The 18,140-nt window shown below is 31.1% G+C and overlaps 1 protein-coding gene across 1 annotated transcript; it reads right to left on the bottom strand.

Annotated features, from left to right (window-relative positions):
* Positions 1 to 8,368: 8,368 nt before the first annotated feature.
* On the bottom strand, positions 8,369 to 12,148 carry LOC129887718 (receptor-like kinase TMK3). Its single transcript, XM_055962918.1, has 2 exons — positions 9,381 to 12,148; positions 8,369 to 9,082 (listed from the first exon to the last, which is right to left on the bottom strand). Exons 1-2 carry the CDS (start codon positions 11,737 to 11,739, stop codon positions 8,574 to 8,576), a joined length of 2,868 nt encoding a protein of 955 aa, XP_055818893.1. The 5' UTR covers positions 11,740 to 12,148; the 3' UTR covers positions 8,369 to 8,573.
* Positions 12,149 to 18,140: the final 5,992 nt, after the last annotated feature.

Here is an 18,140-nt window from a genome sequence, read left to right on the forward strand (position 1 = left end):
GGCCCTTTCCTCCACCCACTCATCCGAATCCGACTCATTAGTCTTTTTCTTCACATGAGTTTTTTTAAAGTCTTCATGACGATAAGGAGTGTGTCCCAATTCTTTTTCCTATAAATAAAAATATAATTAATGAAATAATATTTTGTGAAATAATTTATTTCAAAAAATGAATTTAAACTTAAAATTTAGAAACCTTACCATCTCCCTCTGAATCGTACCAACACTCTTTTACCTCTAGTGTGCAACGAGCCACCCTTTAGGCTGACTTTTGCTTTTTTTTTCCTTGATCGGACAAGGCCTTGAATTATTCGGTATCCCAATATCAGCATAATTCTTCAAATATATGAGGCAATATCCAACTCGAAGGTACCCGATCATCCCTAGCTTTCTTTAGCCAGCTAGACAGTATGGCGCTCGCTTTTCTTTCAAAAGTGGTCGCAATGACCATATTGTACCTTGGCTCCCAGGTACATAAAGTCTGAAAAAATGAATAACTTGAAATAATTAGTTAAGTAAAGTATAATAAAAATATTAAACGCAACTTAAAAAACTAGCTTTAAACATATATATACCTTGAATTCATTAAACATTGTCTGGCGAATATTGTTTGGAATCTCCTGCCAAGAGTGATAGGGCTCAGTATATAGCCTCCTAACACTCTCATGAAGAGCTCTAGCAGCATCCTTCGAATGATTACACCTGCAAGACACATAATAAACATCTAATTATATCATCACTAAGTTATTAATCTAGCAATAATAAATAAAACATTAAACTTACGAGGATCTATCAGGCTCAATCATGACTCTCCCAAGTGTGTCCCTCTTTCTAGGAGCTAACCCAGACACATCATGTAATGCCTCTGTTCTAGCAGTAGAAGAAGGTGTAGGTGATGCTGTGGGAGTGTTAGTCTCAACACTAAAATCTCTAAGTCTCAGATTAAATATGTGAGGAGACTGAGATCCGAGAGATAGAGTAGTAGAAGATGATACTCTCGGGGGTCGAGCAATAACTTATGTGGGTAGTTGGTAGGTCTGATTATATGAAGTATATCTGACCTGTGAAGAAGAAGAAGCGTCGCGTGGTCGGCAGAACTGACTATGGTAAACTAAAGGATCCATAGTACCAAAAGGCACAACATGAATACGTGTACTAGGACTAGCTCGGTGGTGCTGCATCTCTGGCGCTGAAGAAATATGTCCTGGGATATCCTCAGGATCAACAGGTCTCCTAGACTTTTTTTTTACTTCTACCAGAATGGCTAACACTAAGATGATCCCGGGATCTATCACCATCACCAGATGACATCTACATGTAAAGTAACAATACAATATATAAAAACCACATAGTTGATTAAATTTAGGATTAGAGAAATAAATAACTTACATACTATTAATAATCTACCACTCTATTCCTCCTCACTTGTTTCATTTTCGTCATCTTTCCATTCGTGCTCCTCAGATGTTTTATATTTATTGTCAATCCATTCCTCCCCCTCAAATGATTCATATTTCTTGTTTACTTCTTTCTCAACATTTGGCATTATAAGTTCATCATCGGACACCTCTTCTACTTTGTGTTGAGGATGTTCTAGTGTGGTTTTCAACTCAACATCAACTTGTCGTTGAACAAGTGCAACATCATTTTGGTACGCCACATTTAATACATTCTCAATTTCAATTCTTCCCATAGATTTTGTCTTAATAACAACCCACCAATCAACTTTATCTCTACGCAATGGATATGGAGCGTAATAGACTTGCATAGCATTTTGGGCAATGATGAAAGGATCATAACTTCCATATTTTCTGGTGTGCTTAACTTCAATTATATTATGTTGTTGGTCCACCCTTGTGCCTCTGTGTGTGTGATGGATCGAACCACTTATACCGAAATAATATTATTTTTTAGGCCAACCTGAATATGTTACTTCAATAATCTCCTGAATGACACCATAATATTCTATAATTTGGCCATTACCATCGACATCACCTTGAATAACCAGTTCACCCCAAAGATCAATCATTGAGTCCATAGCCGCATGAGGAACACTCCAATCTTATTTAATATTTATTAACCTAACTGCAACTGACAAAGCAGAATGCAGACTCCCTTCACATAGTGGACGACTAGCCTCTTTTAAATATTGATAGAAGCGTCTTGCTTCTTCATTAGGAGTTTCATCAAAATATTGTTCGGGTTCCATCCCACCTTGAACCCCGAACGCATCAATAATCATTTCATGAACTCTATCATGTTAAAATGTATAATGTTGAACTCTATCATGTAGAACCCTATCATGTTCAACACTAATTTGACCATGTGGTGCAAGCATATTATATTCATCAACGGGCAACAAATTATAAAATATATTATTCAATCCATCTATTTCTCCATGATCAACCCATACAAAATATCTAGGCTTAAATCCATTACCATACAAATGAACCATAACTATATCTGGATTAAAAAATTTTAAGCACCTACATTCACGACAAAGACACCTAACCAATCCATTTCGCTTAAAAACATCAAGTGTCATGACATAATCGATAAAACTTCTTACACCGTCAATAAATTCAGGTTTCAAACCACCACCAACTTCATAATGCATGTTAAACATCCACAAACGATGATCCATCTACAAAATTACATATATTTAAGCTTAATTAATTAGTTCATAATGACTACAATTCATCGAGACTACAAATTTTAATTAATTCAAGTTATAATTAATTAATTTATATAATAATTAAGTTCAAATTATGATTATTTCAATTTATAATTAAGTTGAAGTTCTAATTAATTCAAGTTATAATTAATTAATTCATATAATAGTTAAGTTCAAGTTATGATTAATTCAAGTTATAATTAATTAATTCATATATTATTTAAGTTCAAGTTATGATTAATTCAAGTTATAATTAATTAATTCATATATTAGTTAAGTTCAAGTTATGATTAATTCAAGTTATAATTAATTAATTCATATATTAGTTAAATTCAAGTTATGATTAATTCAAGTTATAATTAATTAATTCATATATTAGTTAAATTCAAGTTATGATTAATTCAAGTTATAATTATTAAGTTCAAATTCTATTTAATTCAAGTTCTAATTAATTAATTCATATAATAATTAAATTCAAGTTATAATTAATTAATTTATATAATAATTAAGTTCAACTTATAATTAAGTTCAAATTATAAATAATTCAAGTTCTAATTAATTCAAGTCAGATGTTCTAAGTTAAATAAGAACAAAATTACATGTTTCAAGTATATACAAATTAAAGTTCTAAAATAGGAGTATTCAAGTATCTAATTAAAGTTCAAGTTCATGACAACATAAAGTTCTAATTAATTAGTTTTTAAGTCTAAGTTCTAGTTACTTCTAAAGCTTAAAGAATTCAAACATATACAAACCTAAAAATTTCAAAGTTCAACTTCCAAAATTTCTAAAGTTTAAGTTCATGATTATGAATATGGTCTAACTCTTATTAGCTTAATTTGTTCATAAGTACTACAATTGAACAAGATTTCAAAAGTCAACAAAATTTCAAGTTCTAAGTTCTTAGTTCAAGTTTCAAAATTCAAGTTCTAAGGTCAAGTTCTATATTATATTCAAGTATCCTAAAATTCAAGTATCTAAGTCCTAATTAGTTCCAAAGTCTAAAGTTCACAATTTATACAAACCAAAAAAATATTCTAAGTTCAAAAATCCTAAAGTCCAAGTTCATAACTTGAATATCTTCCAAACATCAAAAATCATTCAACTCAATGTTTTTCTAACTTGAATATCTTCCAAACATAAAAAATCCTAAATTCTAATTTCTAATTAGTTCATGTTCTAACCATAATTTTATCTTCAAAAACACTTCAAGTCCAACTAACACAATACCCAATTCACAATCTAATTAAAAAAAAATCACAATTCAAACTAAGGCCCTAAAATTTTCATTCACATTCTCACTTCAAGAACTAACCAACTTAACATAACATTTGAATATCAACAACACTTTAATTTCAACTCCAAAAAATATATGTAATTCACAATTTAATTCAAAAAAAAAATCCCAACTCAAACAAAGTACCTAAAATCTAATTTCTAACATTCACCAATTCAAAATCACATATACAAATTAACTATGTTAATAACATACATTAAACAAATTAAATAAAATAAATTAACTAACAAATCAACAAATTAATAATTATTTTCAAAATTAAAACCCTAAAACTAACTAACCTTATTAACAATACGGAGAGAGAGAGAGGGGTTGATAGTGGGGAGGGGCGGCGGCAACAACGGCGACGGGGGAGGCGTGGCGGCGGCAGCAGCGACCGACGGCGGCGAGGGGGTGGGGGTGGAATTTTTAGAGAGAAGGGGGAGGGTTTAGAGAGAGAGAGACCAAAAATGAGAAAAAAGTCGGATCTCTGTTATGAAATATTTCAGATGGAGCGACGGACAGTGTCTCTCTATCCGTCATTTTTTTAAAATATTTGACCGCTTTTGACCAAATAAGCGACGGATGGAGATGCAATATTAAAATTATATTTAATTATTTTCAAATAGAAGCGATGGACTCCGTTGTTATGTTTATTTTATAATTAATTTTTAAATATATTTAAAAAATCCGTCAAAAATAACGCGGACATATAGTCTCTGTCCGTCGCTATTTATAAAAAAAGATATATATATATATATATATATATATATATATTACAAAAAAAAGCGACAAATTGCGTCTCAAATTACGTTGCTTTTTTGAGCGACGCAGTCCGTCGCTTTTTTGGGTCATTTTTTACAAGTTTTTTAGTAGTGTATACCATGTCGGCTCGTGACACCCCATTCAAATATAATTAATTTATCATTCTTTATTATTACATTCCACTTCGTTACAATATTTCATCAAACCTTTTTTATTCCAGACATCATTTTTGAGAGGGTAAGTTCAAGATTATGGATTTCATAGTCTTGAGATTTTAGATCAATCACAACAACATATCAACCATCCAAACCACGATAATAAAATGCATAGTAAACTTCACGCGTTACTCAATGACTATCAATCGCTATTAAGAATCTATCTATGATATAAAATAAACTATAACCTACCTCAACCAAAGAACCGAAGTCAAGCAAACTAATTCTCCAATGCTCTTCCTTTCTTCCATGCCTCCGGACGTTTCCAATCTATCAAGTATGCATAATTCATAAGTAACGAGTTCGTAGACATCCGTATTACTATACTTCTAGTCTAAATTCCAAAAATCCTAGAGCACGAATCTATAACCACGTTCCTAATGTTGATGCCATTAATTTGTTAGGTCTCATATTTCTTAAATTCAAGCCTAGGGTTAAGTCTCAATTCCTCCAAATAGCATAAATCCAATGATATTCATTTAATATAATACACTTATTATTTAACTACCTATCTCAATATATCAAAACTTGAATTATAATATGATAATTAACTAAAAATAACTAAAGCCGAGATAACTATTAGAAACAATGGTCACACACTATGCAACCAAGTTGCAGAACCTCCTTTCTCGATGCTCAATTCATTTTCACCTAATAGTAATCATAGTGATTACCCAATAACTAATAATATATATGTATTGCCTATCTTAGCAATTAGCATGCAGAAAGGACCGGAGTTTAGTCACTACCTGAATGTTGTCGCTCGCGTGGGATGCCGCAGGTAAGTTTTCTCTCTGTTCTTTCGTTTCTTTTCTACTTAATTATGTATCAAAATTAATAAACCCTATCATTTTTCTTTAATAATTGGTATAGAGTATTAATTAAATTAACACTTTAACCACTAATTAAATAAGTTATCTAAGTTTTTCCCTCAACTAAATAATCATAATTATCGACTAGTCTAAATACCCATTAACAATTTATGGTATGAATCTTTTATAAAATAAAAAATTCTAGTTCTCAAAACGATCTAGTGGATCATTACATATTGTCGTATTCATTATTGTATGAATAGGGTATAAACTTTCTCCAACCCTTTTTCATTAATGAATTTCTGACGTATACGAAAAAGTTTATGACAAATAATTATTTAACTATTTATAATTAAGTGATAAAATAATTATGTGATTTTGTAAACATTGAATACAAGTAATTATTAATGGTTTGGTCGTGTTTGGCTTTCTTTTTGCCTCCCCCACCCACCTTTTGAGGCTTGTCATGAGTGATAATTAAGGAGTCATTTGGTCATGAATAAGATTTAGAATATGCAGATATTATTTTAAATCAGTATTATTTATCAAATTAATTCATTATTTCATCAAACTTGAAAAAATAAAGTTTTTGATAAGATTTTTTTATATTTTACTCGCGAAATTTTAAATATGTTTTCATGTTCAAACACAATTTCAACTTCCAAATACATTTATTCAATTTAACTTCAAAAATATTTTTTTAAAAAATTAAGAAAATATCAACCAAATCATATTCAAACACCTAAAATGATGAACCTTTTAAAGATCCTAATTTTCTACAAAAAAAATGATAATAAAAATGGCATTTACGTCTCAAATTTAAGTTAGTGAGAAATTTGTCAGAAACTATAAATTAACTAACTTTTACATACTAACATTAATTTACTATCTTTTTAAGACTGACGTGTCCACCAAAGATTATGGTTGGATGGTATGCATACTTCTATCCTTAATCGAGGATTTTAGATTTAAATCTTGAAAATTAAATCGTCATTGCCTCATTGATAGGAGGGATTATACCTTCAAAACTAAAATAAAAAATAGCACAAATTTAAATTAATTGAATCCCAAAATAATATTGAATACAACTAGAGTCTAGAAAAAATATCTCCCCACTAAGAGTAGAACCAACTTGAAATTTACAATTGTCATCCTTGAAAATTATTCACTTATTTTTATAAGCAAAGAAGTTGTCCAAATTTAGTCAACATCATGCAAAATTACATCACAAGCAACTAATAGTGTGAAGGATTGCGGTCGGATAAACAGAATTCTCAAATTAAGATATGAGATCGCAAAAAGTTTTTATCCAAAAATAATTTTTTCGTTAATGAATCTTACACAATACGGATTCAGATTAATCAAATGAATATCAAGTTACCAACCATCAAATGGTTATTTAAAGGTTAGGAGAGTCACAAGATATCTTGTGATTTTTGTGGTTGATATTTTGGTTAGGAAAACTATGAAAAGTGACAAGGACTAGCACCAAACATGTGGACCAAATATCAAGTGACTAATGCATGAATGATAGTAAATAAAATCTACATCCCCTTGAATTATGCTAATTATATTAGTGTACAAACTATAGTCTTAATTCCATGTCAATCAAGCAATCTCATCTGTTGGTTAGTTTAAAGACCATTTTTTGATACTTGAAAATGACAATCCTTCTGTTCAGCTAGATTTTGACAATGCCAACTGTTTCGAGCTTAAATTAGTGAGGGTGATATTATTGTTTTCTTATTCCACGGCTCGAACACATGATCTATAAATACACGATGACAATTGTATCGTGACCTATAGGCCACAATTGCTCCAAGGTGACTGTACCATGACCTATATGTCACATGGGATAATTATATTGTTACTCCAAGACAATCATACCACGTTTTATGGGTTGCACGGAAACAACTGTACCATCACTTCAAGGCTCCCCTTCAATAAAACTTAAATTCTTTTATTATTGGCGTTTGAAGACTCACTGAGGAACTACGTTGCTCGAATTCTTCAAAAATGTTAGTGGTTCGTGTTGGATCTGCCAAAAGTAACACATTTTTATAGGATCCAACACAAATGTGGCAATATTTCTAGATAGTCGGAGCAACATAGCTGAGGGTTACTAGAAGCCATGCCTTTTTAAGTCCAAAAGATCAAAGATAAGGAACATATTAACTTTAAATTTCAGTCTTTAAATTAAAATATGATCAACAAATAAGACAATCTAATTCTATGCTTGAACCCTCCAAAAATGATGTTGCTTGCACCTGTGCCGGATACTTCAAAAATGCACAACTTCTAGAGGATCTGACCTACACCCGACAATATTTTTGAAGAGTTTGAGCAACATATATCATACTTATTCTCAAAGCAACTGTGATGAGGGAAAACATAAGGGTTTTCTCCAAGTGTTACCATATTTGAGCAAAAGGAAGAAGCCATATGGCCAGCTTATTTGAATCAAACGACAAATTCTATTATCGAGCTATTTCAATGTAAACATGTTTCTCAATACAAAACTTCTGAAGCAGCAAATTAAACTACGTTTATCAAGAAACGACGAAAATATGCAAAGTTGTTGTACAAAATGCTCTTAAATCTCACCATAGTAGAGGATGAAAATAGTGACTGAGCGAGGAGCTTAACTGAGATATAGTTCTGCTTCATCACTATTCTATATCTACAGAAGGAATTGAGGCTACACATAGTTTAAATTTCCAATACATTCACATTGAAGGGGAGAAAATGAACGGAAGCACGTGGAGAATACAATCAAAATCTCACATAATACAAAGAAAATTGATATCTACATCTACTACATAGAAGTACCTCCTTTATCTACCATCAGCTGATGTAAATGAATCTGCAAATCCAGTTGGTCTTGCAGGGATACTACCCTTACTGTCCTCGAGGTCCAGGTAACTTAAGTCTTTTCCTTCCGATTCTTGCCATCCCTTGACCATTTGATTGAGAGGAAGACTGTAGTCAATACCACAATAGTCCTCCGGATCATCCTCAAGAGGCTTCCATTTCTCAACAAGTGGGGAGAGCACGTTCACAGCATGGCCCATATCGGGCCGTTGACCAGGTTCTCTTGCAGTGCAATGACCAGCAAGTTCAGCTAAGGTGGAGATGCTCTCAGTTATCTCATCTTTCACGTCTAGAGCTGGATCAATGACTGTCATAAGCTTCTCTTTAGAGGATTTGGCGTTCCAGAACCACGAAACCAAGTACTGACTTTCCTCGGGTCTATCTTCATCAAGTGCCATCATCCCAGTTAACAACTCCATTAGCACAACACCGAAGCTAAAGACATCTACTTTCGTGGTGATTTTACCAGTAACTGGACCAAACCAGCATCTAATGTTAGTTCAGAAAACAGCACATTTGTAGGCAAAAATAAAATGCTGTACTTCAGAATTGAGTTAAGCAAACTCTAGGTGTCAGCAAAAGTAAAAATTGTCATATAAACACACTTCTTGAAAAATAATTTTCTCTTTGACAAAGTAAGCCTTCAAAGAGCATAATTTCTTCTAATGGTTTATGTTCACTCAGTTATATGGAACCATTTACTGTAGCTAACTGAAAGCAGATAGTATTTCCTGACACTTCAAATAGCATATAGGAAAAAAAATGCTTACCAGCATATTCAGGGGCCAGATATCCAAAAGTTCCGGCCAGCCTGGTGACCACAGATTTCTCTTTATCAGGAGCAAGTTTCACGAGTCCAAAGTCAGATACTTTTGCTCGGAAATCATCACCCAGCAAGATATTTGAGGATTTGAGATCTCTATGTATGAAGCTCTGATGTGCCAGTGTGTGTAAATACTCCATACCTCTAGCAACATCTAAGGCAATATTAAGCCTTTTCTTCCAAGAGAGAGGCTCCAATTTGAAGTTTTTCCAGCGGAAAAGATGTCTACTAAGTGCACCTTGTGGCATGTACTCATAAACCAGAATTCTTTCACTACCTTCAACAGAGTATCCCAGTAGAGAAACTAAATGTCGATGCCGGACTTTTGAGAGAACATCAATTTCAGATCGAAATTCATCTAAAGCTTTGTTGCTAATAATCCCAGCCTCCATTCTTTTGACAGCTATTTGTGTCCCATCATCTAATTCTCCCTTATAAACCACACCAAAACCACCACGCCCAAGTTCATTTTCTGGAGAAAAATTCTTAGTCACATTCCGAAGTACTTGAACCGATATGAGCAAATTCCCAGCTTCAATCATATGGGATTCACCACTGTGTATGCTAGCAGAACCACTTGCATTTAATGTGGAAAGACTTCCATTAGTGTGATTGGCGATCGCAATCTTGACCACATTATCTGACTCAGATGGATCTCTAGGATGAACCACAAGAGTAGTTGGAGCTTGATGCTTATCTTTACTCTTCTTACGGACATAAATGTACAGTGGAATAGCAAGAAAAACCAAAAGTAGAGAACCAGCAATAGGAACCACAACAATGGCTATCTTAGACTTTGCATCCTTTTTTTCTGGTGACTGCTCCCCGGGTTTAAAAATCACAGAGCTTGAACTGTTGGATCGTGAAGATGGTACGGACGAAGAGGGTGAAGCTGCAGGAGTTGTGCTGTTGTTTGGTGAAGGATTTGCTCCAGGAGGACTAGAAGTCAGCTTTGGATTTCCATTTAGAACAAGTTTCAAAGGGGTGGTAAATTTTGGTAGAGGTGGGGAAATATTGTTATTACTCAAATCAAGAATAGACAGAGATTTCAAACTAGTCCAACTAGATGGAACAGAACCAGAAAGATTATTGGATCCAAGATAAATGCGAGTAACGGATTCAAATTTCGCGATTGAAGGACTCAAGGTCCCGGAAAGATTAGACTTAGGCATGTTTATGACACTAACTTTTTCGTTATTGTCACAGCTTATTCCCCACCAACGTCCATCGCAAGGGTTGTTTCCAGACCATGATTCAACAAGCCTAGAAGGGTAATTCACCCCATCAAGAAACTCTAAAAGTGCCATAACCTCAGGAGCACAAACTGCCCCTTGTTTGGTTTGACAAAAAGAATTGGACAGAAAACTAATATTAGTAGCCTTGAACTTAGGAACTGGTCCCATAAAATGATTATTATTCAAATCAAGATTGTCTAATGGCATATTTGCTAAACTTTCAGGGATTAATCCAACAAGGTCATTGGTATTCACATTGAGATCTTTCAGATTTGTTAAATTACCAATCTCTACTGGGATTTTACCTGAAAATTTGTTCCCGTGAAGCCAAAGACTTGTGAGTGACACCATTGTTGCAACAACATCTATTGGACCACTCATCCCATCACCAGACTGATCATTCAACCAAAGCATCTTGAGCACTGCATCCTTGAAAGTACCTGGAATAGGCCCTGAAAGCCTATTTGTAGACAACAACAAAACCTCTAAAGAAGACATAGTTCCAAGAAATTCAGGCAAAGGACCAACCAAATTGCAGTTTATCATTGTCAAATTGATCAACTGAGCTGAATCTTGAAGCCCATTTGGCAATGACCAACCACTAGTGGCATTTAGAGGATTTCCATCCAAAGCCAAAACTTGTAGATTCACAAGTCCATCAAAAAAATCTGATGGGACTGTGTCAAACTGGTTGAAATCCAAGTAAGCAAAGCTCAATTCAGACAAACCACTAAAAGATGGCAACTTTCCACTGAATTGATTCTTTTGTAAGCCCAAATTTGTCAGCCTTGACAACTTATTCAAGTTTTGAGGTAAAGGGCCTTTTAACCCTAACCCCATAACTTGAATCTGCTGAATTCTACTACCAGTACAAACAATATGTGGCCAAACTGGAGTACCACAAGGGTCTCCACCATTTTCAGGCCACTTCAAAAGCTCAGGATTTTCCAACCCTTTTCTGAACTCATTGATAACAGCCAAGTCATTAGGGTCAGTAACAGTGAAAACAAGTGAAGCAAAAGCAAGTAACACAGCTACAACAAACCATACGTGGTGGAAAAAAAACTCCATAGATGATCCACAAAGCAGCAACAGTTGGGCATTTGCATTAACATTTAACAAAACCCCACTACAACAGAAAGAAATCAAGAAAGGTACTATCTTTGACACCTAATAGGGTTGGTTCTTGAAAAACCCCATGTCAAATCTTGAGACAATAAGAGGTGGAAAACATGGGGTTCAGATCACTAAACCCCAAAATATAGAAGGAGAAAGAGAGTGATAATTGGAGTGAGAAAAAGCACAATGCTTGCTAAGTTGCTACTGCTATGGTGCTGTTCTTGCTGACAATCACAGTGGTTTTTACAGAGTAATCCAAAATTTTAAAAAGTTTTTTGATAAATGAAGATTTAGTAGCAAGAAATGACCATAAAGAATGAGGAATGCTAATCCAAGAAACTACTCCATATATTATAATGGTATGTTTAGAGGGAAAATTTCTTTTTGGAATTTTCTTTGTATATTATTTATGAAGACAAGGAGAGGTAGGGGTATTATGGTCTTTTTGATAAGCATTACACCTGTATGTATTTAATTGGAGTTATTTTTTCTTTTTATTTTTTTGCTTCATGTATTTCATCTCGTCACATTCAAGATGGACCTAGTATGGTTGGTTGTGGAAGTAAAACAAAGTGATGAATGACATTGGCTTTCCGGACCCCTTATAACATTTGGACAAATCTTTCTTTTGTTTGAGTTAGGTTTTGAATTGTGAGTTATGTCCACGATTTAATTTGATAGGATATTAGAGTTAGGCTTGATGACAATTCCTAAGAAATCGAACAAACTATGGAAGGTGGAAATACCTTTGATCTGTAAATATGCATGCGCCGAACTAGACAATAAAACCGCGGATAAAGAATGTCCAAATTTGAGTGTATGTGGGGAGATGAACGAAATGTCTCACCTGAGTGAATTAATGAAATTTTAAACTCATTATAAAACTTAGGCAAACATTCTTCTTTTGAGTTCGTTTTTAATGTGTGTGAGTTAGACTCAAAAACTAATTTGATAAGACAAAAGTCTTTTATTTTGATTCTATTAAAACAAATATAAATTACATTAGAGGACTTAGGTTTAGACGTGAAAACTAACGTGAACTCAAATTAATCGAAAATTTAAAATGAGTATTGAATATCTGACAAAAACAATTAAAAGAAAAGGGATCACTCCAATAAAACTATTGAATTTTAGTTATTAGTCTATACTATCAAAATTCAAAAGTATTACTTCTCCCTTCCCAATATGTGTGTTTTACTTTTTAGCAGGTTCAACATTAATTTTATCATACTTTTGACTAACTCTTTTTTTTTTTTTTATAGAAATATTTTACAAAGTATTTTGTAAAATACTTTATAGCAGGTTCAATATTAATTATTTAATGCATGCCTACCAAGAAAACATGATTATTAATGCACATGAATGTAAATTGTACCAATGAGGTTTAAGTAGTATATTTGTTCAAGTATGTATGTATATATATATATATATATATATTTGATAATTAAATCTCATTTAGTTATTATAAACAAAAGGACGCAAAAAAAGTAATATAACTCTACTGTAAATTTATAATCATGTTTTGCATCCTTTAAAAATTATAAATCTGCCTTATAAGTTTGGTAAATTATAATCCCTGCCCCTACTTGTGAGTTACCAATCACTTCCCACCATGTGAGGGCTGTTGAATTGGGAATTTTTCTACCTTGTTATTGGAAAAATTCCCTTAAAAAATCTATTACTTAATAAGAATTTATTTACGTGCGATATGCCGACAAATATGCTTCTTGCAATTTTTTGATCCCTTTCACATATAGTATTAATAAATTATTTTTTGTTTCAATTTATATGATATATTTTTTTATTATTAGTTAGATCATTAAAATGACATAATTCTATAACTAAACTTTTTATTATATATATTTTACTTTTGATGATAAGCTTTTATCATAATGCAAATGTTATGGAATATTTAAGACAACGAGTTTCAAATGGCTATAAGACTATAACTATACACGTGTTAAGAAATATTTAAGATTACAAAATTTAAAAGTCTCATTTATTTTTAAAAAGTTTGTATCTAATCAAACTACATCACATAAATTAAAATAAAATAATTATTATTTTACTACTCAATCAGTCTGAATTCATGTGATATGCTTCTATAGCTTATCTCAAAAAGAATAACATAGCTTCTGTTTTTTAAAATATTTTATTTATTTTTTATCATAGTCATTAAATATATATGACTCGTTTTAAATCATCAGTTTAAAAGTTTTTGATTTTTGAAATATATCAAATAAATTAGGACGGAGGAGATAATTCTTTTAGCTGCAAAAATATTTATAATGTGTAAATATTTGGTACGGAAAATTTGTATCTTCGTAATGGGCTACTTGCTCTTTTATAATTGTATGTGATACAAATTTAAATTAATCGAATTGGTGAACTTCGAATACAATATGATTACCAAAAATAGTGCAAGTTGTTTCTACTTCCATTAGTGTTCTTTATCCTTCCAACTTCCAAGTACCTTATGTATTTTCCCTTCATGGCAAGTGAATTATTACTTCCTATACTTAATTTGCTACTATTTTTCAATTAACGGTTCATGGAATTTGCCCCAAATGACAAGAAACTAGGTTTCTATAAGAATATATTAAGTCCTCTTATGTATCAACATGCATAATCATTATTTTCTAAAGGGAAATTTTTGCTTATAGTCCTTCAAAATATTGACAATCTTATTTTGATTCTTATAATATTTGATTAGATATATTGATTTTTATTTATTTTTTCAATTAATTAATATGTATAGTTTCATTATGTAATTATTATTTTTACAAATTTGATGAATTACTAAATGTTAAATCATTTTATTACTCGTGGAGTCTGTTAATTATGTATTTGTTACTCTATATTTGAGGATAACATAATTTCAATATAATATCTTTCTTATGTAAAAAGACAAAGAATACATTTTAATTAATTCAAAGTAATATATACATAATGACATATATGTTGGTCGTTGTTTCTTGCTTTTGAAACCTTTGATTCCCAGCCAAGAAAACAAAAAACAAACAAAACATAATTTAAAAATCACATTATTATTTGGCATACATACACTACATAATAAGCTTAATAAATAGATATCTCCCAAAAGTAAAAAGAAAAATAATAATAATAATAATCAAAAAATAATGGATCACTAATGCACATATTGGATCAATCATTCTCCTCATAGAACAAAATATAATGGATCAATTTTTTTATTTTTTTAATGGAATGGGTAGGATTAATTTATCATTTAAGTCTTAATTAAAGGTATTGAGATGGAGTCTCGGATATGAAAAGAATTCATGAGATGGAGTGATTTCCTCCTGAATGATCTTTATGTGGCGCAAATTTAAATCAATCAAATCCTTAATATAGATATCGAATACCGAATAACAAATCAAAAAAATAAAATAAGCTAATTGATATTTCTTATTACCTTATTTATTTGAACTCTTAATCTTTTTTTTTTTTAAAAAAGTAAGAATTATTAAATAATTAAAACAAAGTGGAGATAATTATGCAGTTTCGAGTTCAAATTTTAACGAAGACAAAAATATTTGGTGATTTTTTTCCGATATCTTAATCCTGATAGAGGAAAATATCTAGAGTTCGTCGCTTGCTTCTTTTTGAATCGAATGGGCTTTTGTGAGCTGGTGAAAATAAACAAACATCTGATAAAATAATTTTCGTGCATATAAATTAGCTCGAACATCACTATCATAAACAACAACAATAACTATGTCTTAATCACAAGCAAGTTATAATAGATTATACAATTCAACACAATTTCATTTAATCTCAATGAACATCATCATTATACCAAACAAAATAAATATATTACATATAAAAATTCATCATGAATTGATACGTCGAAGTTGAAAACCACCGTCATTAAAAAATATAGTAAAAAAAAATTGTGGCATTATTTTGGTGGGGCCTCCTTTGCAAGGCCAGCCTAACCACAAAGGTGGAGACAAAACGAGGTCCCATTTTGTGGGGGCTTAAGTCCAAATAGGTCAAAAAGTTGGGGCCATAATAACACTTTTATAATTTGCTTTTTGTTTTGCCTTAATTAAAAAACATATTAATGTTAATTATTATTATATATTTAATTAAAAGAAAATGTTAGTCTTGGATTAACAAAGATCTTAAGTTTGTTTAGGGACTATTAGGTCGGTGTTGGAATTACCCTTTTAAATGCTACAAATTTCATATATGCCATTTAAAGATTAGTATTGCTAATCACATTTAAACCCTAATTATTCAAGAAAATATAAGTAGTAATAAATAAAACAATAAGAAGTGACTGGTAATTCAATAGAACACCCATATTAAGTTGCATTTTAGAGATGTAAAGTTAAAAAAAAAATTGTAAGTTTTCGACGAATATCTTTATCAGAATATTATCAAAAAAGAAAAAAATTTTAAAGTTGTCATAAATGTTAGTACTAATATGATTTTTTATCAAAATATTCTATTGAAAATTCACGTGTTATGAGTATACTTTTCTTTCAACATATATTAGCCTTGCATTTTAGAAATATATAGAGTTTGATTATCAAATTGTTATATCCTCTTTTTGTGTTGTTTGATCTAGACTCTCTTATTTCAAATGTAATCAAACAATTGTCAACAAGGTAGATTAGACTAATTTCCCATCCCCAAAAAATAATAATCTAATTTTGACACTAAGCAAACATGTTTTAGTCCATTAATTGGCACCTATTAATTTCAATCAACATATATATCAAAGAAAATTTGAAAGTCAATCTTTTTGAAATTTGAGCAACAAGATTAATACAAAAATATTGAATGGTCCATTTTGTTTTAAGCAAAAAATATGGTTCTTTCATTGAACGTAACAAAAAATTACCCTAAGTACCAAGAGGATAATTTATGACTTTCTTACAGGGGTATGTATACAACTTATTTTTTTTATTTTTTTTTTAATATTTTCTTTTGGAGATAATAGCACTTTTAGTTCCTTAATAATTGACAAATTTTTATTTTAAACCTTGTGACATTCAACAAAACATGTTTAACTGTCAATTAATTTAAAAGCATATTTAACCATCAATTAATTCCACTAATATGATGTTCAAAAAAACATATTTAACCGTCAATTAATTTTAAAAAGTGTTTCAATAATTAAGGAAACAAAAATACTAATAACTTCTTCTTCTTTTTTTGGAATATTGAAAATGCATTTCATTTTAATTGGATTTTTTAAATAACTATGTAAATATATAAAATAATTATAACTTGATGCCTCAATCATAAACTACTTAGATTGATTATATGAATTTTCACTTCTTCTCGTTGTATGGAGGACGGAAGAAGGATGAGGAGATCAACTATCAACGTAAAACTCATCCATTCATTATGAATCTCAAAAATGAAAATATAAAGGGTCAATAAAAGAAAAGCACACATTTTTTTTATTTTTTATTTTTGAAGTATTATCTAGCTTTAGGAGATGATGCCTATAGACATTGTGGGTCTGGTCAATATTTGTAGAATTGTAGGAATATTTTATAACAAAAGGCAAAAGCCATTGTCTGCTAAATGTCTTCTGTCTTGAAATAGATTCCTTGTAACAAGTACCAAATTTTAGAGTTGATATTAATGTTAACATAGGGGTAAAATTCACAAATAATTATTTTTTTGGGCTCTTGGAATTGAAAATTAGATATTATCATGGAGTTCTAATTTTTGGATTCTTATAATTGCAAAATCGATATTGTCATGGAGTTCTAATTTTTATTTGATGAAACTCAATGACATGACTATTCTTTTGAATCAGTATGCGCTCACAGCTCATCTAGGCTTGATTCGACTTTTTTTAATGCATTTTTCACATATGTTAGTTCCTTCGCCTTTTAGGGATTTTTTTTCCAAGTACATATAATTTTTGTAAAGCTTCATAAAATTTTCATAATTAAATCAAGCTAATTATAAGTTAAAAGTATGATTTAATTAACTTTAACGTATCTTTAGGCCCACATAAAGGTAGAAAAAATATTTAGAATATTATAACATGGTGCATTATGTGCAAGTTGGAAGTGATTTGTTAATGAAAGTGACCAAAAGGCGTAAGGTGAAAACAATGCAAAGGAAATAAAGAAGATTCAATATCTACTAAATAAATTGTGTCGCCTCAATAATAGTTTATTTGATTATTTTTTTGTGTGCCCTACACGCATCCATCGTGAGACGAAAGCCTAGAAATAAAGAAGAGTCTTGCAACGCACTACCAACATATGAAAAGAAAATTTTAGTAGAAAATACTAAATATTAATGAAATACTTTTAAATGACATTTAGATGGTAGGTAACCATTATACTATATGGATACAT

This window comes from Solanum dulcamara, chromosome 4, assembly GCF_947179165.1.
Source record: "Solanum dulcamara chromosome 4, daSolDulc1.2, whole genome shotgun sequence".
Taxonomy (NCBI): Eukaryota; Viridiplantae; Streptophyta; class Magnoliopsida; order Solanales; family Solanaceae; genus Solanum; species Solanum dulcamara.